Source organism: Argopecten irradians, chromosome 12 (genome assembly GCF_041381155.1).
Source record: "Argopecten irradians isolate NY chromosome 12, Ai_NY, whole genome shotgun sequence".
In the NCBI taxonomy this organism is placed as follows: domain Eukaryota; kingdom Metazoa; phylum Mollusca; class Bivalvia; order Pectinida; family Pectinidae; genus Argopecten; species Argopecten irradians.
In genome coordinates, this window is record NC_091145.1 from 17,929,519 (window position 1) to 17,957,156 (window position 27,638).

Genomic DNA, 27,638 nt, shown 5'->3' on the forward strand with positions numbered 1-27,638 from the left:
TTCCGATGCCGGGAATTGAACCCGGGCCGTCTGGGTGAAAACCAGAAATCCTAACCACTAGACCACATCGGACTTGATATAAAAAGAGCAAAATATTGTTGATAACACTTTTTCCAAGTCTTAGCGAACGATAGACGAACGGTACATAAACATTTTTTTTTTGAGATTAATAAAGTTTTAATTTTACTAAAAATTAATTGTTAGTATGAAACAGCGAAGACTAGACCTACTGATTGCGCTTTTTAACGAAAATAATATTAAACCTTAAGATGTGTCACGTGATCTTGCTATATTACGGAAGTGTTGTCATCATGTGACCGGGGAGTATTCCAAAATGGCGTCCACTACGGTGGACTGGGAGTTTGACAAGTTTGACGATGGGTCGATGAGTAAGTATAGAGAATGGATGTGGTTTGGCAATTGTATTGACGATCTTTTGCTGGAATCGCGAAATAAACTGACCTATCAGCGTCCTTTGATATCTGCAAAATACACAATATAGCACAATACAGCAGGATATGTAGAACGATTTCAATTTTACAAGTTAACGTTAATGATCATCTGATCATGACTGAAGCTGATTGAAGCTGACTGACTCGGTCTGATATGAATGTTCATGCCATGCCTTCATTTCTTTCACGTTTTAATCATCCAGCACTGAACTATGTTATCGCAGCTATTGGTCTGGTCTCTCACACATCCGGCTAATCTTTGGCTTTTTCTAAAGCTTAATATTTTTTAAAAGAAATTTAAATAAAATATCACTTTGTCATATTTTGTGTGTCAAAAACATAATCTCGGTGGTCTATAGCTACTTGATGCGTTGGCTTGCCTTTGAGTTCTTCAATTAATCTGAACTAGGCCTACATGTGCGACTGGATATTAATAGGATCAAGGATTTATAAATGAGAAGGATTCGTGACTGTCTCTATATAATTTATATTACTAAACACCACGCGAGACGCCTATGAACCGGGAATAAAAAACATTTTTCTCAACAAAAACTTGTCTTATCGAGTCAAATTTCACAATGTTTATAACTTGTTTTAAGGACGGAAGATTTAGAGGATATGTCTTAAACTTTCGTTAAAAAAATACGACAGCTCATGAAATGCCAGCCTGCTTCAGAAAGTAAGATGGTAACCCTCGCACCCGCAAGCTACATCAAAGGCTGCACCGGTGGATATCAAAGTAAAATCAGCCGTAGCCCAACGTCATGGCCAGTGCACAAACACAAAAGCTCCTGCCTTGTACTCCCCCAAACCCAGTGTGACTTATCCTTCTCATATACGTCCTTGATAGGATGTATATTTAAAAATAAGAAAAATTGAACCATTATCTTAATAACTGTATCAACTTTTATTGTACAGAAATTGTTGGGGAGCTTCAGTTGAAAAAATATGGTCACTTTCTTGAGGAATATGCTTCCCAACTCAAGGAAATTGAGGGCGCTCTGGATGATTCCATACGTGACTCCTGGGATATGACACTAGATCCTATAGCATTACAGGTAAATTAATACCATTAGATTTACAAGTAAATATGTTCTTCATTGAGCTATTCATTTGGCAATACATTTGAGTCTGGAATGCAAAGGTCTCTGTTTATAATTTTATGGATGCTGTGTGTAATTATAACATATATCTGTTACTTTCAATATATATATTTGCATCATGTTTCCCTGTCAATTTCTCAGATCTGTTAACATTTAAAATTATTAAAACTTTTTTTTCAAAACAAATTGATATTCAAGAATTGTTATGGATAAACAAATGTTTAATGTCAAGTTGCATTAAGCTGTATTTATTTTTACATGTGTATTTTATATCATATCATGATCATAACTGCATTAATTTCTATTCAAAATACATAATTGATTACATAATTTAAGAAAATACTATGATTGAAAGGTGCAGAGGGGGAAAGGGAAATGAATACATTGATCATTTAGGTTGAGTTCTAGAGAATAACATGTAAGCCCACAGCTAAGAAATTGAATGCCCTAGTGTTTTAACTAAATAATCATTCTCAGTATGATAAAATTCATTACCATTTGTCTTTCAGCTATTACCGTATGAACAAACCAATCTGCTGCAACTTATTAAAACTGACAATAAGATTTTCAACAAGATCATCACTGTGTTGGCATCACTATGTTGTGAGATGCAGGCGCTACAGCATGAGGCTCGGACCAAGTTTTACAATGCCCTGCTGTACTATGGAGAAGGAGGTAAGAGTTATAATCAAATAATCTGTATTTGATTTACTGTTAAATAGTTTAATAATTTACCTTATAACACAAGTATTTGTATCATGATGCTTTCCTTGAATTTACAGTTAAACCTGCATAAGCATTAAGCAACCACTTCTTTACAAAGACAACCTGTATGATAAGACTTTCTAAGGCTTCCAAATGGTCAATTTCAACACAATCTGAACTGTGTATAAAAGACCACTTTACTTTAAAGCTTTGTGGTGTCTCGGTGATCATTACCGGTATAGACAGGTTTGACTGTATGTTAAATTAATTTCAGGAAGTATTCAATCAATGTGAAAGTTTGAACTTCAGTAGATGAATACAACAATGTATATACTGTACATCTGTAGCTGATTATGTTTTACTTGAAGTCATTCTTTAAATCTATTTAAAATTCTTTAAAATACTAAGTTCTGTGTCAATTTTGTTTGCAGAACCTGAGAATGGTTTGGGAGAAGGGGAGGCTCAACTACAGATGGGGAGATTGATGCCCCTCCTACAGGTATTGATGCCACTTTGAAATCTTCGCAATCTTTCGCTCTACACCATTTGTTCAAATAAAATACCTCTTTCATGGTTGCAGTGGTAAAATAGCAGTTAATAAGTATAACTGATGAAATTCTTTTGTTTGTTTTGGTTTTATTAGCTTTTATTGATAACCAGTGTCGGTTAAAGGACATTCTAGGTTTAGGGAGTGGAGCAAAGCCAGAGTATCCAAAGAAAAGTCCCAGATCTATAGGGAAATTTGAAAGACATCTTGAGGCCTAGAGGACTAGTGGTAGTATGTCAGAACAACTTAACCACTCAGCCAGTGTGATAACCCCACCTTTTCCTTTAATTACCTAGATCACATAAACAAGCAGACAACTAGTGGTCTTGCTGAAGTAAATATGAAATTTCTTTCATGTTATAGTAAGATTCACTACAGTTATTTGTTGTATCCGTACATAGGTTAATACTTTAACTCTTACAGGAGCTGTCGTGTTTTGTGAATCGTTGCTACGAGGTTGTGAGAAATGTAATCCATCAGTTTGCCTGTCTATACTCATTATCAAGGTAAATATTACTGTGTATGTTATATATGTAATATTACTCTAATTCTTCATATACTGAAACTGGCAGATACTCAATAAATCATTTCTATCCATTAGCTGGAATCCCTTCCTATTGTACATAGAAGAGCAAGGAGGGGAATGCATATTTTTGTCATCAACTGTCTTAACCAGAAATGGAACCCATGTTTTCAATTTGAAAACCCTGGGTCTACCATTTGAACTGAGACAAAGTTTAGTTTTATTAGTTTAATGTCCTATTAACAGCCAGGGTCATTTAAGGATGTGTCAGGTTTGTTGATGGAGGAAAGCCAGAATACCCGCAGAAAAAAACACCGACCAACAGTCAACTGGCAACTGCTCCACATGGGATTCAAACTCGCGACCCAGAGGTTAAGGGCTTGTGATTATATGTTGAGATATCTTAACCACTCGGCCACCGCGGCCCCACAGGAGCCAAAGAAGCACAATCTGTTAGCTATTAGTGACATAGGCTGTATTTAAAAATACTGACCTGTAATTGGCTCTTTGTACATATATATAAGCAAACATGGAGTTCTTTGATAGGTTGAACTTTTTTCTGCAAGAGACTTATACTTATCATTCACAGAACTGGTCAAAGTGAACTGAAAATGTTTGTAGCTTAAGATATAAAAATCAAATGTAACCTTACATAAATGTACCCAATACAAACATCGCAGTACTATCATAACAACATTTTATCTTTCTACAGGGGAGGACCTAAACTTATCGATGTTACGGATGTCCACTTCAAGGTGAGATCTTAAGTTGCAATGATATCAGTATTATTATTATAAATCAATGTATATGTTGTGTGTGAAAATATATATAAGGCTTTAAAAAACATTTGCAATTCTTAGCCTGTTTTTGTCTGAATCTGTGCTCAGAATATTTTACTGTCTATTCTAATGGCAACAGGAATCGGTCAAGTCTATAAAAGCTCTCTTCTTCAAATGGTGATTATAAGTAGAGACAGCTTTCTATATGAGAGTGGCATTCACAATATAAATTGAAATAGAGTAAATCTCTTTTCAAAACATTGCCAGAAATATGATAAGACACTAACTTATTTTATTTCTATTTATATGGAAAGAGAAAGGATAATTATTTTCGTTTTCTTTGTTTATGTAGTCTGTGTTTGAAGAGCTGGGAGAAGTCCTTGGAGTCCTTATTACTTTAGACGAGATTGTAGATAACCACGCCTCCCTCAAGGACCACTGGACACTCTACAAACGGTAGGATTCTCAGCTTATTTATAACACAACTCATTTACATGAAAAAGATATCATTTCTTTGTTAATATGTATTGCAAAAACAGAGATTTTCCATAACTAAAACATTTAGTTTTATACTGATATATATATCTCACAGAGTTTTTATGGCTCTTTTCAGTTCAAGATAACAGGGTTTTATTGTTAACTGGCTATTTAATTCTTAATATTAATTACATGGTACAGTAGAAGGCAAGGGAGGTAACTCACAAGATACAAGAAAAACACTCTCTGAGAATTTACATTTTGTGGTGCATCAATTGGACATTATTGTAGGATGTTAAAGTCAGTACATCATGACCCAGGCAAGTTCTCTATTCCTGGAGACAAACTACGACAGTTTGAAAAACTGATCATGAAGCTTGAGGGAGAACTATTGGATGGCCTCATATTCCAGGTAAACTTTAATTAGGGAATTCTATTACACATTGTCACATTGACTTTTGTTTTGTAATTTTTATCTTGATGATAATTGAGGAAGGCAAGACTACCTAAGGTGTTGCTCTTCCAGCACTGGTGGCTGCTGCATTGTCAACATTTGTGTTTAATGTCATTGTTAATACCTGGGTACATTAATTTGAACTGAAATATTGTCAAAGTTTTGTCGAAGTTTATATTTGTACTATTACCATTTTATACGTATACAATACAAGAAACTTGAAAAAAGCCCCCCCAATCCCCCTTAAAAGTTATTATAGGGCAGGGGAGGGTTATTCTGAAATCTGGTTGTTTGTATTTCACTAGACACAACTTTGTCCGATGAACTCCTCCTAAAGTATTTGACAGATTTTAATAAAATGGTGTTACCCAGAACCCTGATAAAAGAGGAAATTGAATAAACTATAAAGGGTTCTGCAATGTCCTGTATTAATGGAGTTATTACTGAAGGAGTAGATATGATAGGACCAGTATTTGGCCTTAATTTTTCAGGTCGAAAAATATTAACTCTGATCCACATCAATTACACATCAATAAATACTCTCATACTTACCATTCATCAAAACATAACTTTTTATAACCATGTACACGATGTGCTCCACCTATGACGTCATCAAATTGATGATTTTCCTCTTCTCGCCAAATTTTGCCAGAAATTCATCATATTTAGGTTAGAAAAGGCTTGAAATGTATTTGGCCGCCACCTTGGAGCAACTTTATATTTTGCATAGATATACATAAATATATGATACACAACGTGTGAAAATCTCTTTCTGTTCCACGAAGGCAGCCACATTCATTTTTAGAGAAAACCACTCAAAAAGTATGATTTTTCAAGGATTTTTGTGAAAAATGGTGGGAAACTGCATATTGATGACGTCATAGTGAACATAATTGGCACATGCAGGATATTTTCGGGATGTAATGTGTTAGCAAATGTATTCAACTGTTATATGGCAAAATATCTTGTTCTTTACTGTTAAATTAATTTTGCGGCCATATTCGAGTCTTAACGTACCTTCTCCTTTGTTCAGTGGGGGTATCAGTCATCCAACCTGGTGACAATTCTAGTTTGGTGTCATTGATAAACATTGTTTTACTTTTTTCTTTCAGAATTGTGTTGAGCAGTCATTTGACAGCAACACTGTGTCTGTCACCAAAAACTCTGTGTTCCTTGACGAGTTTAATCTGAACATCAGGGAATACTTAACAGACCTAGAGACTCGCATAGGTAAGGACCCTCAGTTATGCTTTAGAGTGAAAGATGAAGTCATGTTATTTCATAAAGTAACGTGTTGGTAAAGAATACAAAGGACATTGTTATACTGAGAATTTGCTGAATAATTATAAAAGGTATACAATGTAGATAATGTATAAAGTTTATCACTACTTCACATAACATAAACCTTTCAAGTTATATATGTTGATAAGAACATAAATGAAATAAATATTGATTGTATTTGACATCTAAGTAATTCATGGTCAAAATGACAAAAGATACGGTTTCATCTGATCACTAAATATCCTTATTAAGTTCTAACGTTTTTTAACCTGGACAGGAGAAGCCAATGAGACGGACCAGAGATACAAATTTGTTGGACTTTGTGGGTTGTACATCTTACACTTTCAAATCTTCAGAGTTATAGACAAGAAAGTGTTCAAATCCCTGTGGGACATTCACAAAAAGGTACTGATATAGAAAGATATGTAGTGCTATACCATTAACATTACAAACCACAACATAATTAGGCATTAATTAACAAAGGCAGATAACTCTGTAATATGCAAATACAGAATTCTCGACTAACAGATTCAAAGAATTGATGATTGATGATAACTTTTCCAGTGTATTGTTCTCTTTTTACTTTTTATTACTTCATTGTTTTACAGATTCCCGGTGTACATCTCCTAGGTAATATTATCTGGTTCCCAACTACATTTCTACTGAACAAGCTCCCTCAGATGGTCAAGGCACTGGACAAGAAGGCTCAGACTTCAGTCAAAACTCAGTACCAGACTTGGCTGCAGAGTCGTAATCAGATGTTAGCTAAGTAAGGCACAGATAATAACAGTGGACACTTTGAAAATTCTTCTGTTGACACAATTATTAGTAGTAGCTATTATAGTGGTAGTCTTATTTAAGCAATATTCTTGACAGATACATTGTCAAAAGAAATATTATTAAATTTACAGATAATTATACATTTTAATAGGATTTATGGTTCAGTATGTCTTTGAAATTTGGAATTGGACAGATATTTATATTAATTACAGTTTCTCTTTAAAATAAGCTCCCATCCCATAAATAAAACTTTTTATTTTTTTTCTGGTGTGATTCATTATCTAAAAAAACCAAACAAAGTTACTTCATTATTTGGAAAAGGATTTCGTGGTAGACATCTGGGCCCAGTTTCATGAACAATACTTAACTTTAAGGACTTCCTTAACTTAACATCCCTCCCCCCCCTCCAAAATCCTGGACAAGGATTTATTTTTATACATTGTCTTAATTTCTGATATAGCATGTAGTATTTGATATATACTTACACATTGTACTCCACAGAGACGTACAGAACTTCCACACCAGTGTGTCTGCCTGGATGGTAGAGATGGAGTCATCAATGACTCGAGGGAAAACTCTGATGGAGGACCTGAACAACCGATGTGTTCTCTTTATACAGGTTAGTTCTCATTACCAAGTTGTCAGTTTACAGTGGTTAATCATAAAATGTCATATTTTATACATTATACAGGTTAGTTCTCATTATCAAGTTGTCGGTTTACAGAGATTAATTATAAAATGTCATATTTTCTACAATATACAGGTTAGTTCTCATTATCAAGTTGTCAGTTTACAGAGGTTAATTAAAAAATGTCATATTTTATTCATTATACAGGTTAGTTCTCATTATCAAGTTATCGGTTTACAGAGGTTAATTATAAAATGTCATATTTCATATAATAATTGCCATACAAAATTATTGTGTCTTTATACTGTAAATTTACTTATTTTAGCTAAATGCAAGAAACTGTACAAAATAATTTATTAGTGTGACTATAAATTGGCGCGATTGGGTGGTCCAATACTAGGAATACCCTTTAACAAAATTTTGCATTGTTCATTAACGAATACCCTTTAACAAAATTTTGCATTGTTCATTAACGGGCGCCTCAAAGACAGTGCGAAAAGTGCTGAAATAAAACTACCACTAAAATAAGTATGTTAACAGTATTGTAATGGAAAAAAATGTCAATGTCATTAATGATGTCAGTAATTGGCTAAATAGTGTATCTAGCTGGTCTGTGGCAGGGGTCCTGTGTGGTCAACACCTACAGTATTCAACCCGCTAAATGCAACCTCCTCTCCCCCCACCCCTCTTTATTTGAGTTCTTATTATAACCCTGCAACAAAGTTAAGGGGGGTATACTGGAACGGGGTTATCCATCTGTCCGTCTGTAGAAACAACTTTGTCTGGCAAACTCCTTCTAAACTACTTGACAGAGTTTGAAAAAATGGCACACAGAACCCTGACATAACCGGGAATGGAGAATTAATGGAGTTATTACTAAATTTGTGCAGTGGGAGATATTAGTCATCCACTCTGGCGACAGTTCTAGTCTTTAATCTTTCTTTAATTAATTCAAACTGTAAATATGACTAAAATGTAGTTTCTTTTTGTATTTTGTTAAATGTAGTTGCACAACAATTGTGTGATTGGTGTAAATTTGGCCCCATTTAATGCCTCTTTAATTTTCTCAAGCTTTCATGCACAATGGGCATTTATAGGGTTGAATAAAGTTCATGTATATCCCAATATAATGACAGTGTTTTCTCTATGACAGGGTCTGTTGTATGCCTATAACATCAATCACCTGGTTCGTACGGTGATGAATCTACATGTAGCTCTACAGAAACCAATGACCAAAACAGCTGTGCTTTGTTTATGTCGACTCACAGAACTTCTGAAGGTGAGTAACATCTCTCTTCTTATTCTTTCAGTTTGTTTGAAAGATACACAGACTTCATTTAGAGACTTGAATTTTCAAAAATATCAAGGGCTTTTATTAGCATAGGAAGAATGTTGTTTCCATTTTAATGAAAACATGAATTATAATGCATACTTATATGCTTATTTAATATTCTTAAAACAGTAATCATATGATATGTATTGCCTATCCTGTATTTACATATTACAGAGTTATCTGCCCATGCATGTAGATATTGATAGTGACGTAATCTGTTTGCAAGCGTAATATCATATTTTTCAAATAAAACAACGCAAGTTTTACTCGAAAAATAATGACATCAAAATGGGGTACCTACCCACAAGGGCAGTAACTCTGTAATATGCAGAGACGGAATATTCTGTGAGAAGATCTTGAAAGTGTAAGGAAATTTTGTCAAAAAGAATTTTTTTTAAATCAACTCCTTACTGTATACAATATTCAATGCATTTGTATTTTAATTTTGATTTTCTAAAATGTCTGTTTCTATTAAGGCCATTGAGCACACCTTCCACCGACGGACCATGTTGATAGCCGAGTCAGTGAGCCATATCATCCAGCACCTCAGCTTCCTTATTTTGACGTCAATTGGGACGGCTAGGGTCAGTATTAACTATGGTCAAGATATATTTCACAGAACCAAAAACAACCTGTGTTTGGATGCAAGTCAAGTTTCATTTTGAGAAAGAAATGGAAAGTTGTGAGAATTCAGAGTCAGGATATTGACCTTCATCACCAAACTCTGATTAAATTTGTCATTGTGTCTAGCTACTCTATCATTATGTTGTTGATAAAACTTTATTTTGACCTATCAAGAGTTACTTCATTGTTGTTTCACTTCGAAAGGCATGAAAACACAAACTTAAGTCAGTATAAAAACAAGTTGGTTTATTGGTAACAGTGGAAAATGATTATTTATTGATATCTTTATTAATCTTTCTGAATAACAAATGAATAAAATTGATGATTGATGATAACTTTTCCAGAGCATTGTTCGTTTTTCTCTTTCCATTATTTCATTGTTTTGTTTTTACTTTTCATTTTGGTTTGGTTTTATTGGAATCATTGATTAATGTGATTTTAAGTATCATTTTCAATTTGGTGTTTTATGAATTCCAGAAAAGAATAATGTCTGACAAGAAGTACAGTGAGAGAAGACTTGATGTTTTGTCCGCTCTGGTCCTCGCTGAGACCGCTATGAATGGTCCAGGTTAGTAATAGTTGGCTAGGTCTTTTAATTCTTGTTCCATTTAAAAAAAAAGAAGAAAAAGAAAAAAAGTTTCCCCCAAATATGTGCAATTAGATTACATTAATATGCAATGCTTATTGTGTAATTAACTTATTAAGTAGCATATTACAGAATTATCTGTCCTTGTGTGTAGGTGTTGATTATGATATCATGTGCAAGTTATGACCCGATATTGGAGGCAGTTATTTGAATGGCCAATCCATGTTCAAGAAAATATGTTCAAGTATGAGATTTAGTGAGGTCCTAATGTAATAGAATGGGAACAATAAAAAAACAAGTTAGAAGTACAGTCAATTCATTGGGTCAGTCGGTCAACATAGGATTAGAACCAAAGGAGGTCATGACCTTGCTGACCTTGCCTATTTTGATTTCTTCTTCAGGTACCAAAGAGAGACGACTTATTGCACATTTGTCATTAGCAGTGGGCACGAAGATGGTAAATTGATGCTATGTTATTTTTCATTTGATGTTTCCAGTCATTGAATGTCTTGAAAGACACTGACTGATAAGCAAACTTTCATAAATCTGCAAAACATATGCAGCTTGATTATGGAAAATGTACCTGTTGATAGTACAGTACATGTATATATAGTCTGATTGTTCAAGCGGTTGATCATTTTAGGTACCGTCATATTTTAGTCGTATCAGTAATAGATGTAAAGGACAAAGCAGTCATTTATGTTTCTTCTGGTAATTTTTTCTCTGGATCAATTATTTTTTCTAATAACATTTAACCCAATCACCACTGAAGATGCATTTAGACTCTTCTAAATCAAAGACTTGACTAGTCCATTATGAAATTTCAGGGGTGAATGAGTTAATGTCAAAATTTTTCAGAGGACGTTCAAGGACGATGAGATCCAGATTTTATATGCCAATCTAAAGAAGCTGGAGATGATCTGTGATCTCAGAGAAAGGTGAGTTACCTGTAATCATTGTTTTATATTGTACAGGGGTAGACATCTGTTTCTGAATGTATGGTGTGATTAGTTTTACATCTTATTAACAGTCAAGATCATTTAAGGATATGCCAGTTTTATAGAAAGAGGAAAGCCAGAGTACCTGGATAGAAACCACTGACCACGGGCCAGAGGTGGAGGGCTTATGGTAAGATGGTTGGGACATCTTAACCACGTGGTCATCATGGCCAATGTGCTAAATATTTAAAATTGATATGATTATTAATCATTCCTTTGTTGATTTCAGCTCTTATGTGACTCTAAAAATGAGTCAGTTGACTCAAAAGACATTGTCTGATTATGTTATTTTTCTTTCTTTCTTCTTTTCAATCTGTAAATGAAATTGATGTGCCTGTGATTTTCTGCCTCTTTTTTCGTGTTTGTATAGTATGACAATTGTATGGTAGTAATTTTCTGTTGCCTTCCTATAATTGTAGAGTACGACGTTCATGTGACTGTAGTTTTGTGTACTGGCATCGAGTGATCTTCCCAATTTATCTGACAGATATGTTAGAAAATGCTGTGGATATACACAGAATCCATGTAAGTACTAATAACAAGTACTATGATCCTGTAACTTTACTTATCCAACAGAGAATCACTGTCTTTGTCCAGAATTAGAATCATTTGTCTTCATTCATGAAATATGGATACTTTTTCTGGTCTGACCTGTACACATATTATAGAGAATGTTTTTGTCTTTGTCCAGTACATGGTGGGAGCCCTAAGAGACTGCGTTCCCCCCATGACCGTTGTCCGACACCTCACCTCTCCCCAAGAACTTTTGGACATATTTGACAAGGAAATCTACACAAATATGCAAGAGGTAAAGGCTTTAAACAAGGAATATTTGGTTATCTCTCTATCTAAATAGGCTGAAAATTAATATTATCAACTGATATTTCTCTAGAAGTCATTCCTTTACCTTAAAATTTTCTTTTTCTTGTTTCCTTGTTTTATTCTATACATTCTATCAGACTTCTGACATGACACTTATTGTTTTTTCCCTCAATTATACCAATTAGATTTCTTGTTTCTGGGGAAAAAATACAGAAATTTCTATATTGTGAGCATGTTGATATTAATGACCTCAGTGTCCTCTGTTGCAGCACCTGCTAGATCCCCTATGTCGAGCTATCGAGACTGACCTTAGGCTTCACATACACTCGCATCTACAACTGGACGACAGGAACCCTTTCAAAGTGGGATTCAAGGACCTATCCAACCTTCTCAAGGTCCATCCAATCAGATTGTTCGATAGATACATCAGTATTAAAAGTAAGTACCCAATCAAATTGTTTTATATAAACTAAGTACCAGTCAGATCCATGTAAATTTGCTAAAGTTGATCGCAAATCAACATCTGCATTATTTATATTGTCAGAGGGGAATTTCCATTCAATTTTTAAATTCCTGAAAGATGATCTTCACCAAATTATTTTCAAAACGCAAGCTGTAAGATTTAATAGCCGTGAAAGAAGATTGGTTTACAATTTGTTATTTTAATGCATTGAATAGTAATGCCTTGATAGATTCACAACTGAAAAATGTGTCTGCTATTGAGCTATAATTTTGATTTTGTTTTTTGCTTTTTGTCATACCAGATAACTGCTTAAATATGCAGGTGAATGATCAAGGCCCTCAGAACTTCTTTTTTTTAAATGGAATGTATGACAATAGATGTAATTTGTATTGTGTTTGATAGGGTATGTGGAGCACTACCTCAACATGACCTTCTACAATCTGACGACAGTCGCACTACACGACTGGAAAACATACGGAGAAATGAAAAACATGGCTGAACAGAAGTACGGCCTGGTAATGGTGGAATCCCATCTACCTAGTCAGACACTGGAACAGGTAAGAAATAGACAAATGAGTGATTATAGTCAACTCAAAATTTTATAAAAATGGTTGATAATTGCATATGTTTATCAACTGTTTATGAAATTATTTTCATGTGCGATTAAATTTCACACATTTTGAAAAACTAATTACCCAAAAATGTTTCAAACACAGGTATTGGAGAACAACAAGGACTCTTAATCATCAAATTTAATCATAGTAAAAAGTTGCTAGGCCTGAAAATGCAAAACCCAGTTGCCATGAAAACAGGTTGGCTTGATACAGATTCAGTTTTGCTCCCATACGGAATTCAAAGCTTTTACTAGTCAAGAGTGAATTTAACTTCAGACCAAAGTAAGATATTAAACCCATCCTTTTCGTATTTGTTATGTTTGTGCTTGATTTTGTTTGGCCAGGGTCTGGATGTGCTTGAGATTATGAGGAACATCCATGTCTTTGTGTCCAAGTACCTCTACAACCTTAACAACCAGATCTTTGTAGAGTGTTCCAGCAACAACAAACATCTCAACACCATCAACATCCGCCATATTGCCAACTCCATCAGGACCCATGGCACAGGCATCATGAACACAACTGTGAGTCAGCAAGTGTTCTATGTCATCATTTATTGTGATGAGTCATCAGTTAATGTGATTAAGAATCTAGTATTTTGGTGAATCATCAGTTAATGTGAAGATTCATCAGATATTGGGATATAAGATTCTAATATTGTGATGATTCATAAGATGTTGTAATTCAAATAATTTTGAATGGGGTTGATTCATCAGTTAATGTAAAACAACAGATATTGTGAAATGTTCTTGAAATCTGTAAAACAGATACATGTATCTATGCAAGTTTCTAGACTGTTCATAGAAAGTATTCAAAATAAAATCGTCTTGTCAATATAATATGAATAAACAGCAAACACATATAAAGATTGAATAAGCAGACTTATTTACGATATGAGAGACCTGATCCCAGGATCATGAAACAGTCTTAGACTTAAGTTTTTGCTGAAACAATATAAAGTGATGTAAGGTTTTGTAACACCATCTGCGATTAGCTAAGTCTAAACTAAAGACTGTCTTAGACTTAAAAGACATCTCAATGATTCCACTTCCTTCTGTGATATGTATTTTAATTTCTTCAGGTCAACTTCACCTACCAGTTCTTGAGGAAGAAATTCTTCATTTTCTCACAGTTCATGTATGATGAACACATAAAATCTAGGCTAATCAAGGTAAGATTCACATTTCAAAAGATAAACAAACCAAAACCTAACATAGCATTGGTTCCCATGGATACTTTCACTGACTAATAAACCTCAAATTGTAAACTTCAGTAGATTCTAAGATGTCTCTTTATCCACTCTGAGTGATTTCAGATTGGAGAACATATATTACTGGACTACCGGATCTGGTGGCATTAAATGGTAGCTCATTTTTCAGGCACATTACTATTTCTGGGACCGGTAAAAGTTAAAAAAAAACAAAACAAACTATTTACAATATTAGGGGGGTAATACTTTAATGTATGTCCTGGTATGCATGAATCATATATATGTCTTTTATGTTCATGCCATAGTTGTGTTTTAATTTTGTTGATTTGTTTCAGGATTGGAAGTATTTCAAAGAAAATCACATGCAGACAGATCAAAAGGTAAGATATTTTAAAACGTTCTGTCAGTGTTTTTACAAGGTTATGATTATCGGTCTATCAAATTTTGTTGTAATATTGTAAACTATAAATTCTATGTTTTGTGGTTTCAGTATCCATTTGAGAAGGCTGACAAGTTCAACAAGGGTATCCGTAAGCTTGGCCTGCTACCGGACGGAGACAGTTATCTGGACCAGTTCCGAGTTACCATCAGTCAGATAGGTATGTAAAACAGATAGTCTGTTAGCTGGTTATAATTATAGTGAGATAAGTAAGCAATTAGAACATGTTTAGGCAGCCATGTTGTAGACAAGGCACCTATATATAGAATTAGTGTTGTCTGGGTGATTATTTCCTTAACAACAGATCATCTGTACTGCCAGTGTCAACCAATAGTGTTACTGATAGTGTTCTTATAACCCTGGGTGGTGCTAGTCGCAATATACCTCTCAACCATTGAGATCTTTAGTGCAATCGGTTGAGGGTCAGAATAGTAATCCAGTGGCCCTGAGTTGGATCCTCATTGGAGGCAGTGATTAAATTTATATAGATAACCTGTACTCCTTGTTACAGGAGTATTATTGAGGTGCCTTGTCAGCTTAAAGGCCTTATAAATTCTAAGTCACTCTCCCTGTAGTATGGGAAAAGATACGGTGATAACTTCAAGATTGACGATTTTTCTGTTTAAACATTAAGTGAATTCCTAACCAAACATTGCCTCAATACCTGATCAAGTACTATGTATAGCCTTAAAGTCTCTCTGGTCAGTCTTACATCGCCCATCTGTAACTATATATAGCGAAGAATCGTATTCAGAGTGACCATTACTGGACCTGTGTTGATATTCTGAGCATCTAGAAAGCTAAGGCCAGACTGTTATTTTGTTTTGTACTATGTTGCCAGGCAATGCCATGGGTTACATTCGGATGATCAGGTCTGGCGGTCTCCATTGCTGTAGTAACGCCATCAGGTTCATCCCTGATCTCGAGGACATCGTCAACTTCGAGGAACTCTGCAAGGAGGAAGGGCTATCACAGGAATGTCAAGTCGCAGCTAAGTAGGTGTTTACAGAGGAAGGTCAACTGATACTTTAATAGATCAAGCTGTCACTTTTATTTGCTCATCAGGACTGTTAAAAGTGAAGATGTTATTGATTGTGTAAAAATGGTTATATTTACAGGTTAAAGAAATCATGATTTTGACTTAAACGGAGAAATCAAATTTTAAGGAAGCAACATTTTGTGAATGATAGCAAGATTATGTATGATTTAACAGTTACTAGCAATTAAACAAAATATACTCACTTTACTGTATTCTTTTAATTTGTTTTCAGAAATCTTGACAATATTGTTGGTAATTTGGCCAGAAACTTTGCAGAAGGAACAGAGTATTTTAAGGTCAGTGTAAAACAGCTTTGACACAAAGGTACCAAACTTACTGATTTACTGCCTACTTAACTAGGGCTGTTGCTTGGTTTTGTACCATACGGCTATTTTTTCAGCTTACTAGAAATAAACATTGTAGAGTGTATCAGGGACGAAATGTAACAATATCAATTATTATATGTTGTATGCGATACCATCAATTGTTAGCATATTATCTTAAATTTAATTGAATTTTAAATTCTATATTGTCTAAAGGAAGGAGTAAAGAAAAAAAGAAAAATAGCCAAAATTTCACTCTCATTGGGACAAAAATCTGACATTGTATTTATGGAGGATCTGGTTCTGGAATATATGCAAAGAGATAATGTTTCAATATACCTTATAAAATTCAGGTATGTTAGTAGCAAAAAATGTGAAAAATATAAGAAAATTGATTTAAACAATTCTCATTGCATATCATCCATAGAAATATTTTTATTTCTCTTAACAGCTCCTGGTGGATGTGTTTGCTCCAGAATTCAGAGATCCCAAGAACATGCATTTACGCAACTTCTTTGTTATTCTTCCACCTCTGGTAAGTATCTAACTAGCTATGTATTGAGAAAATGAAAACTCTTAGACAATTAGAAAATGATTTTGAGTTTGAAGAAAATTCTGTCCATGCCATGCAGCTCGATAGCAGATTAAATGTGCGGTACGTGGCGTATTTTAATTTTCTATTTTTCTATGTTTTAAGTAAGATATTTAGTTATCTTTATGCTGGATCTCAAAAGTACATATGTTTCTGGTTCTCGATAAATAAGTTATCATTTTGACTGAGCCTATACCACATCTATTATACACTGACATGACCAGCCTTACTCACCAAACTGTCATCTTTTTGTAGATTTTAAACTTTGTAGAACATTCTATAAGCTGTAAGGAGAAAATGAGCCGTAAGAACAAAGTTGGAGCAGCCTTCACAGACGACGGATTCGCGATGGGTAATGCTTGTTTGATTCATGTAGACAAAATATGTTAAATGAGTAGCCTTTCTTATTCTTTTTCCATTCTATACTGTAAAGCGGCTTATTTCCACATGCAATTTATTTTTGCGTATATAACAGGCGATAACAAGTCATGAAATTGATCCTTGCGAAAATGTTTCAAATACAGGAAAATTAGATCCGAGTTGGTCTTGACCGCAAAGTTAAACTATTGTGAAAAGTATTCATGTATAAATACACAAAATCAAGTCACTGCAAAAATAATTTGGTTTACACTAAAATGTACTACATGTACAATCCTTTCAATTGGACATTGTCTCCTATAACCTTGTAAATACCAGGAGTAACAGAACCATGTTTGTTAGTGCGAGCGTACTAACTATTATTTTTCTTGTCTGGTGTAGAGTCTGTGTACATCCGTTATGCGCAGATTCCAACTGCACACGCAATTCCGGAAGTCAGTGTTTTACACCATTTAATAGATTTCGCCATGATTTAGTGACACCAAACTTTCAAAAACATATATTAAGATATACTTGTCAGCGATAATCTTCTATAAATTAACATCAGTGACATTACACAGTGCTAAACGCATTTGTTTTGTGTAAACTTCAAGCGACGTATCATTCAAACTCTTGCATCAGTCATGATATTCTAAGCATCTTTTCGACTTTGGACACTTCAGGAACAATACAATGCAATTCAGGTTTACATGGTCAATAAAAGAAATTGACGAAATGGATAACTTTTAGTACCGGCCACATATTTCATTTATTTCACATGATCCAAAGGACCGAGGGTGTGAGCTTATGGGATACCGCAGCGTCACGGCCGGCGTCCGGCGTCTGGCGTCCGGCGTCCGTCAACAATCGACTTCTTCTCCATAACCGCTGGTCGGATTTCAACAAAATTTGACTGGTAGCATCCTTAATGGGCTACTAACTGAAAATTATACAAATGATGGGGCTTGACCCCCCAGGGGCCTGAGGGGCGGGGCCAAAAGGGGTCAATTTGGCTATTTCCATATAAAACGACTTCTTCTCTGAAACCAAGCATGAGATAGCACTCATAATACAATTGTGCATCCTTATAGGGTGGGGATTCAAAATTGTACAAATGATGGGGGCTGACCCCCCGGGGGCCTGAGGGGCGGGGTCAAATGGGGTCAATGATGGCTATTTCCATATGATAACGACTTCTTCTCTGAAACTAAGCATGAGATCGCACTCATAATACAATTGTAGTAGCGTTATAGGGTGGTGGGGATTCAAAATTGTACAAATGATGGGGCTGACCCCCGGTGGCCTGTAGGGGCGGGGTCAAATGGGGGTCAATTTGGCTATTTCCATATAAACGACTTCTTCTCTGAAAATAAAAGCATGAGACAGCACTCATAATGCAATTGTAGTATCGTTATAGGGTGGGGATTCAAAATTGTACAAATTATTTCACATCATCCTAGGTCCTAGGTGTACGTTGCACTATCGCTTACTAAACCCTGTGACCATAGACCGCATTTGCTGCAGTTCTAATTAACATTTATAAAATTACACAGCTTAGCGTAATAGAAACAAAATAAAAAAAAAACACATTATAAAATATCAGTCTGAGCTCTAGATCTAAATAATAATGTAACCCAGAAAGGCGTTCAAGCATGACACAGGTAAGTCACCCTGTGCACAGAGACTGGACGGTATTCTAGCTGACGACTATTTTGAACAGCGAAAGTGTATCGTATCAATATAAATATTATAATAAGCACACTTTTATGTAAACAAAGACCTTCAAATTAATTTCACCCTTAAAGTTCTGATAAAGTAAAGGAAAGTATTTATTACAATGCACCAAGGGCGTAAGCCATCTCCTTGCAATAGTCCCAAGGATAATGAGCGAAAGTGCTACGTACACCTGTTGCAGAGGATGATTTCATACTGGAAATTAAGGTTAGAAAGTATTTAGCGAGCACTTAATGTCAAACAGACATATTTCTAGTTTCTGTCATAAATTATAAAAAATGACCTAAGTGCCTATCAGTGAGATTTGACCTGCTTTCTCTTTATGTCCCTCTCCCAGGAGTGGCCTACATCCTGAAACTATTGGACCAGTACCATGAGTTTGACTCACTCCATTGGTTCCAGTCTGTCAGAGACAAATACAGAGCAGAAAAGGTTGGTACAGTTCAAACACATCTATTTAAAGTGTTATCAAAATATTAACAATATAAAGATACATTTACTTACCCAAGTGTTAAATTTATTTTGTGTTAAAATTTATTTCAAGATGTGATGGGGGGAAAAACCGTATCAATTGGTTTGCGTCTGTGGTTTGCTTATTTAGTTGTTACATTTGATGTTTATCTCTGAATATGTCATGATTTCTTTTAATAGGAAAAAGTGATGAAGCAACAGCAGACATTATCGTCGCGGCCAGATGAGAAATTACAACAAACAATGTCACTCACAGTGAAAAGGCTTGAAGTCTGCCAGCAGGTAAATGGTCATGTCCCTTTAGCTTAAAGGTGGTCCAGTAATTTACTGGTTATCTCCCTTGAGTATGGTGTGATTGTAGTGAGCAAATGGACATCCTCGGGCCTTTCAGGCAAGCAAGAATGCCTGAGGACTTTAGATTGTGTGGTGAGAGGAATGTAATTATCTCCCTTTAACATGATGCGATTGTGGTGAGGGGAAGGTGATTATCTCCCTTTAGTGTAGATACGACGCAGAAATTTACAGGTTATCTCCTTTGAGTATGGTGTGATTAAGGTCATCTTTCTTTAGTATAGAATCCAGTATCTAGCTGGTTATCTCCCTTGAGTGAGATGTTATTATGTTTATATGTCAGTGGTTATCTCCCTTTAGTATAGATTTACTACTAATTTACTAATTACTACTTATGAAAAAAAACTTTACCACGTTAAGAGTTTGATTTTGAATCAACAGGAATATGATCTACTCTACTACTCCTTAAGTAGTGCCAGGATATTCTTCAGAGCTGATCGTACAGCTGCCGAGGAAAATGAGGAAAAAGACAAAGGTAAGAGGTCATAGGTTAAATGTGTTGTCCTATAAGATCAGACTAAATATAGGAGTTCAAGGTCACCTACATATTTTTTTTTTATTAATAATACTTTTTCTTAAGCAAATATCATGATAATAGTTAGAAATAAATTGTTATTTGAAAATAATTAAATTCCCTCAAAAAATAAATAAATGGTACTTGAAATAGGTTCAGTTGTCCAACTAAAAATCAAACTGCATTCATTTCTGTAGAAGCTGCCAAAGCGAGTCAGGCTGACGGAGTAGCTTCCACACAGTCAGGTGTGTATAACTCTTTAGGAAAACATTCATCCTATCAACGAGACAATTGTTTTTTTTTGTTTTTGTTTTTTTTTATCAGATTTTGCATAAATGGTGACCCTGACCCCCCTGGGCAGGAGGGGGGGGGGTCGGGTAATCCCCAATAGCGGGTATTAGATTTGGTAAATCTTATAAAACGATTTACTTGGACCCCCTGGGGCAGGAAGGGCGGGGCCCAATAGGGGTATTAGAGTTCTACTTGCTAGAGTTCTGCATGGATTGCAACCAAATTTGGCCAGAAACTTCCTTAGAGGGAAGGGGATCAGATTTTGCATAAATGGTGACCCTGACCCCCCTGGGCAGGAATGGGAGCAAGGGCGGGGGCCCCAATAGGGTAATAGAGGTAAATCCTATAAATCGCTACTTGTCCTAGAGTTCTGCATGGATTGCAACCAAATTTGGCCAGAAACTTCCTTAGGGGAAGGGGATCAGATTTTGCATAAATGGTGACCCTGACCACCGTGGGGCAGGAGGGGCGGGGCCCAATAGGGATAATAGAGGTAAATCCTATAAATCGCTACTTATCCTAGCGTTCTGGATGGATTGTAACCAAATTTGGCCAGAAACATCCTTGGGGGAAGGGGAACAGAACTTGCATAAATGGTGACCCTGACCCCCCTGGGGCAGGAGGAGCGTGGCCCCAATAGGGGTAATAGAGGTAAATCCTATAAATCGCTACTAGTCCTAGAGTTCTGCATGGATTGTAACCAAATTTGGCCAGAAACTTCCTTAGGGGAAGGGGATCAGATTTTGCATAAATGGTGACCCTGACCCCCCTCCCCCTGGGGCAGGAAGGGCGGGGCCCAATAGGGGTAATAGAGGTAAATCCCTATAAATCGCTACTTGTCCTAGAGTTCTGCATGGATTGCAACCAAATTTGGCCAGAAACTTCCTTAGGGGAAGGGGATCAGATTTTGCATAAATGGTGACCCTGACCCCCCTGGGGCAGGAGGGGCAGGGCCCAATAGGGGAAATAGAGGTAAATCCTATGAATCGCTACTTGTCTTAGAGTTCTGCATGGATTTGCAACCAAATTTGGCCAGAAACTTCCTTAGGGGAAGGGGATCAGATTTTGCATAAATGGTGACCCTGACCCCCCCTGGGGGCAGGAGGGGCCCAATAGGGGTAATAGAGGTAAATCCTATAAAACGCTACTTGTCCTAGAGTTCTGCATGGATTGCAACCAAATTTGGCCAGAAACTTCCCTAGGGGAAGGGGATCAGATTTTGCATAAATGGTGACCCTGACCCCCCCTGGGGCAGGAAGGGCGGGGCCCAATAGGGGGTAATAGAGGTAAATCCTATAAATCGCTACTTGTGCCTAGAGTTCTGCATGGATTGCAACCAAATTTGGGCCAGAAACTTCCTTAGGGGAAGGGATGCAGATTTTGCATAAATGGTGACGTCCTGACCCCCCGTGGGGCAGGAGGGCGGGGCCCAATAGGGATAATAGAGGTAAATTCGGCTATAAATCGCTACTTATCCTAACGTTCTGGATGGATTGTAACCAAATTTGGCCAGAAACATCCTTGGGGGAAGGGGAACAGAACTTGTATAAATTTTTGACTCTAACCCCCCGGGGGTACTGGAGGGGCGGGCCCAATAGGGGAAATAGAGGTAAATCCTAGAAATCGCTACTTGTCCTAGAGTTCTGCATTGATTGTAACCATATTTGGCCACAAACATCCTTTGGGAAAGAAAAACAAAACTTGTATAAATTTTGGCTCTGACCCCCCCTGGGGGCAGGGGGCGGCGGGGTCTCAATAGGGGAAATAGAGGTAACAATCCTATAAATCGCTACTTGTCCTAGAGTTTTGCATTGATTGTAACAAAATTTGGCCACAAATATCCTTTGAGGAAGGGAAACAAAACTTGTATAAATTTTTGGCTCTGACCCCCCTGGGGGCAGGAGGGGCGGGGCCCAATAGGGGAAATAGAGGTAAATCCTAAAAAATCGCTACTTGTCCTAGAGTTCTGCATGGATTGTAACTAAATTTGGCCAGAAACAATCCCTTGAGGTTAAGAGAATTTGGTATACATTTTGGCTTTGACCCCCTGGAGCAGAAAGAGTGGGGCCCAACGGGGAATTAGAGGTAAATATTCAATTCAAAATTTCTTTAGAAAAGAAACAATGAACTTATATTCAGAACATTACATAGCATTACAAAACCAGGGTGAGCGATACAGGCCCTCTGGGCCTCTTGTTTTTAGGTCATCTGACCCGAAGTGGGGGGTCAGGATGACCTATAGTCGTCATGTTTCGATCCGTCGTCGTCGCCCGCTTGCGCCGTCCACCGTCCGCCGTCCGCCGTGCGCCGTGCGTTTAACTTTTCACATTTTGAACTGCTTCTCAAGTTCTACTGGTGCGATTTGGCTGAAACTTGCATAAATGAATCCTGACATCCCGCCACTGCCAGCCATCTTGAAAATACATTTTGAACTTCTTCTCAAGTTCTACCGGTGCGATTTGGCTGAAACTTTGCATGAAATGATCCTGACACATGGTCCCGACAAAGTGTTTGTTATTTTTCGGGTCGATCCGAAATCCAAGATGGCCGCCACAGCCGCCATCTTGAAAACACATTTTGAACTTCTTCTCAAGTTCTACTGGTGCGATTTGGCTGAAACTTGCATGAAATGATCCTGACATGGTCTCCCGACAAAGTGTTGTTATATTTCGGGTCAATCCGAAATCCAAGATGGCCGCCACAGCCGCCATCTTGAAAAACACATTTTGAACTTTCTTCTCAGTTCTACTGGTGCGATTTGGCTGAAAACTTGCATGAAATGATCCTGAACACGGTCCCCGACAAAGTGTTGTTATTTTTCGGGTCAATCCGAAATCCAAGATGGCCGCCACAGCCGCCATCTTGAAAATACATTTGAACTTCTTCTCAAGTTCTTACCGGTGCGATTTGGCTGAAACTTGCATGAAATGATCCTGACATGGTCCCGACAAAGTGTTGTAATTTTTTTGGGTCGATCCGAAATCCAAGATGGCCGCCACAGCCGCCATCCTTGAAAACACATTTTGAAACTTCTTCTCAAGTTCTACCACTGGCGATTTGGCTGAAACTTGCATGAAATGATCCTGAAATGGTCCTGACAAAGTGTTGTATATTTTTTGGGTCGATCCGAAATCCAAGATGGCCGCCACAGCCGCCATCTTGAAAATACATTTTGAAACTTCTTCTCAAGTTCTACCGGTGCGATTTGGCTGAAACTTGCATGTAAATGGATTCCTGAACATGGACCGGACAAAGTCGTTTGTTATTTTTCGGGGTACGATCCGAAATCCAAAGATGGCCGCCACCGCCGCAATCTTGGAAAACTACATTTTGAAAATTCTTCTCAAGTTCTATTCGTACCGGTAGCGATTAGGCTGAAACTTGCATTTGAAATGGATCCGACCATGGTCCCTGACAATAGTGTTGTTATATTTCGGGTCGATCCGAGTATCCAGAAGATAGGCCGCCAAAGCGCGCCATCTTGAAAAACACATTTTGAAAACTTCATCGCAAGTTCTAAACAAAGTAACCTAACTACCTGTGGCGACTTTGGCTTGAAACTTGCATGAGATGATCACTGACATGGTCCCGGACAAATGTGTTGTTAACATCTCTAGGTTGATTCCCAAATCGAAGTATGGCTACCATGGCACTATATCTAATTTATATTTCCTAAATATTAAGGCCCTTGGGGCCTTCTTAGTTTGAAAATTAAAATCAATGTGTTGAAAGGCCCTTTGGGGCCTTCTTGTTTTATCATACCTGCCCAAATATGCTCTTATACCCAAAAATCTTGATAATAATCTATGAATTATATTCTTTTTGGGTAGAAATTCCAAAGTTAGCTTTTGAGACAAGCCTATTATGAAGTCTTATTTTCGAAGTCAGATATCCTGAAAGAACATGATAGGCTTACTTACAGGACTGGATTACTTTTGAAAACTTTAATCAAGTTGAAATTTAAACAAAAAGTAAAGGAAGTATATAAACATTTATGATTATACAAATATGTTCAGCAATCCTGATTTTATTACTACATATACATGTATGTACATAATAACATAACACCATCACAGAACATTATGACAATGTTCACACATTAGATAAAATTGGTTTACTTATAAGACCAGCCTATTTTTGATTCAGTCTTTTTATCAAGATTTTAGGGTATATTATAGCAATGTTTTATTTGTGAAAATGTTTTACCCAAGAGCAGAGGTCTTATACATGGTAAACTATTATTATGTTTGAAAGTAAGTTTTGTCACAATGTTTAAATAAGAATTTATTATTTTGTTTAGCATCATGACAAACATGAAGGAAGCAGTAAGGTTTTTTCTATTGGTGTTGTGTATTTACATAATATAGTGGGTTTTTTTTAACTTTCATATCTTTTCTTTGTATTGCTTATTAGCAAACTATATTGTAATGTAATGCGTTTAACTTTTCTTTCTCCTCTTTATAAAGTAGCCTAGATATTCATAATAATGTAATACTACTTTTGTAACTTTTATTTCATCTCTTTGATATTAATTTGTTGAACAGTTAGATTGCTAATATAGTATATACATTTTATGTCTCATCTTCTCTCTATTAATAGCAAACTATATTGTAATGTAATGCGTTTAACTTTTCTTTCTCCTCTTTATAAAGTAGCCTAGATATTCATAATAATGTAATGCTGCTTGTGTAACTTTTATTTCATCTCTTTGATATTAATTAGTTGAACAGTTAGATTGCTAATATAGTATATACATTTTATTTCTCATCTTCACTCTAATACTATAGTTTATGTATATATTTGCTATATCTAACCAAATGGCTATTCCTAAAATGTAGCTTATGTAACTTTTATTTCATCTCCTGGATATAAGTTTAGTAGTTAATTAGATTGCTAATATAGCTTAATTTTTTTATATATATTCTCTTTAATACCGAAGTTTATGTGTATATTTGCTTACATTTAATCAAGTGGTAATTCCCGAGGTTACCATTTTCATTTACTGCCTGTATGCTTCCTATAGCATGTCAGTTAGGCACATTATCTGCATGATTCAGCTTTGATTCTGTAGGCAAGAAAAACATTTTGTAGAATCATGGATTTATGATACATAACCTAAATGCATTTTATTTCATTTAAGTAAGAGTAGATATAAGCTTAATATGAAAACATAATTTTTGGCAGTTTTCACCGAAATCTATGTCTACATTTGTACATATCTATCTTATCTTAACTTATTCACCCCTGAAAATTCATAATGGACTATTCTAGCCTTTGAATCAGAAGTGTCCAAATGTGTCTGCAGGGGTGAATGAGTTGAAGACTTTATTACAATAGCTGTATTGATTTCAAAATAATTTTTGCATGGAATTACTGTATAGTTGTTTTATCTTTCATGGGGAAAGATTCGCGGTTTCCCCTCACAATCTGATCTGCGGGGAGAAATTTTCACACGTTTGTCAATTTCAAACATTAATTTAAGCTCTACTTGTCACTCTTTGCATTTTATTCGCTTATGTTTAAGTTTGTGAAATTTTACTTGAACACGAATAAAACCAATATACAGTGCATTAGACCACTTTATAGCTTTCCAATACAGTCAATTATGATCTGTTTCTCCTTTTAACATGAATAATACAAGACAGACATCAAAGCCTTATCATGTTATACATGTTCTGTCATTCATTTATCATAAATTCGAAAATAATATTGTCGTGGATAAAACCATGCTAGGTTTAATGCAAATATGAAATAAATTTTAGGAATAAATTCTGATTTATGATATTCACATGTATCTCTATAAGTTAAAATATAATTCTGCAATACAGTAAAACACAGTTGTAACAAATAACTTTGTTATAAGCATAGTTTTTAAATTTTATACACTTATTACAAAAAACTAAATTTGTTAAACATGTTCGTTACAAACATGTCTAACTGTAATCTGATTTTTTTATAATCTATGCCATGTTGAATCACCATTATTGAATTGCATGACAATTGATTTTTGGTGCTGTATTCCATTAATGTGTGTTTATCTTATATATTTCAGCTGCTGCACCAGATTCGGGAGCCTCAGGAACAGCTGCTCCACAACCCCCATCGGGAGCCCCACCCCCACCAGCTCCTCCACCCCCTACTCCAGGAGGGGCACCCCCGCCTCCACCCCCAGGAGGGGCACCCCCACCCCCACCACCTCCCCCTCCACCACCTCCGCCCCCGCCCCCTCCAATGTAGGGCAGACCAAAGAAGTTCAGAATTAATCCTGAAGTGCTGAATGGTGCTATGATGTGTTGTGTATAGCCTATATATGGACTGCTAATTATGGACAACAGGAATTAAATAAACTTATAAGGAATTAGATAAGCGATATGGAATGCATTAAGCTCTTAAGAAATTGAATACAGTTATAAGAAATGAAATAAGCTGATTAGGAATCAAATACATTTTTAAGAAATGAAATTCACTTTGAAGGAGCGAAATAAGCTTAATAAGGGATGAAATAGGCCTACCATATAGTCAATTATTTGTTTTAACTAAAAAGAGAAAAAAATTAGTAGTTTATAAATCTGGCATACATGTATATCTGAATATTTAGCAGAAATAACTGGCAATACGTAAGATTATCAGGAATAAAAAATAATTGTAAGCTTATAAGGAATGCAATAAGGTTATGAAATGGCTGTTTTCTTGGCTTTATAGTATTCTACATTATTTGAAACATCTTTCTTGCTTTGCAGAACTAATACTCATTTTTATGAAGATTGCAACTGCCAAAATAAGATGTCCGATATATTTTGTTTAGTTTTAGATCTTTTTTTACTTAGTGTTTAATGTGCTAAGAGATGAAGCATTGGGATCAAAGGTATGGTTTTAAGACTATCAATATTGAAACAGGCTTTAGTGTTAATGATGTACTAGATGTATGTATAAATGAAACAATGCTCTGTGTTTTTCGTTAAATATCATAATTTTGTAAAATGCAATATAACTTATATGTTACAAAGTCTATTAAATTTTTAAGCATATGACTTTAGTGTGTGTGTTTGTTTTTAGCCCATCATCATCCGATGGTGTGCTATTCAAATCACCTTTCGTCTATGGTCCGTCGTCCGTGCGTCCGTTAACAATTCTTGTTACCGCTGTTC

The 27,638-nt window shown here is 36.0% G+C and overlaps 1 protein-coding gene and 1 non-coding gene across 3 annotated transcripts; one reads left to right on the forward strand and one right to left on the reverse strand.

The window, feature by feature from the left end:
* On the reverse strand, nt 1-72 carry Trnae-uuc (transfer RNA glutamic acid (anticodon UUC)). The gene has a single exon. It is a non-coding gene; the product is annotated as a tRNA-Glu (tRNA).
* Nucleotides 73-287: 215 nt separating this feature from the next.
* LOC138304755 (WASH complex subunit 4-like) lies at nt 288-27,521 on the forward strand. Of its 2 annotated transcripts, XM_069245013.1 has the most exons (35): nt 288-389; nt 1,371-1,510; nt 2,065-2,230; nt 2,692-2,759; nt 3,231-3,313; nt 4,043-4,085; nt 4,462-4,565; nt 4,878-4,998; nt 6,153-6,270; nt 6,599-6,726; nt 6,930-7,090; nt 7,603-7,720; nt 8,883-9,008; nt 9,539-9,646; nt 10,164-10,254; nt 10,674-10,729; nt 11,131-11,210; nt 11,690-11,795; nt 11,962-12,078; nt 12,362-12,530; nt 12,958-13,112; nt 13,514-13,693; nt 14,251-14,340; nt 14,715-14,759; nt 14,870-14,978; nt 15,660-15,813; nt 16,090-16,153; nt 16,632-16,715; nt 17,028-17,124; nt 19,201-19,295; nt 19,515-19,616; nt 20,067-20,160; nt 20,397-20,444; nt 24,791-24,815; nt 26,543-26,678. In XM_069245013.1, the coding sequence occupies exons 1-34, from the start codon at nt 335-337 to the stop codon at nt 24,796-24,798; spliced, it is 3,483 nt and encodes a 1,160-aa protein (XP_069101114.1). In that variant the 5' UTR covers nt 288-334; the 3' UTR covers nt 24,799-24,815; nt 26,543-26,678. The 2 variants fall into 2 exon arrangements, with proteins under 2 accessions (XP_069101114.1, XP_069101113.1); XM_069245012.1 differs by lacking the exon at nt 24,791-24,815 and having other exon boundaries at nt 26,543-27,521.
* The last annotated feature ends 117 nt before the right edge of the window (nt 27,522-27,638 follow it).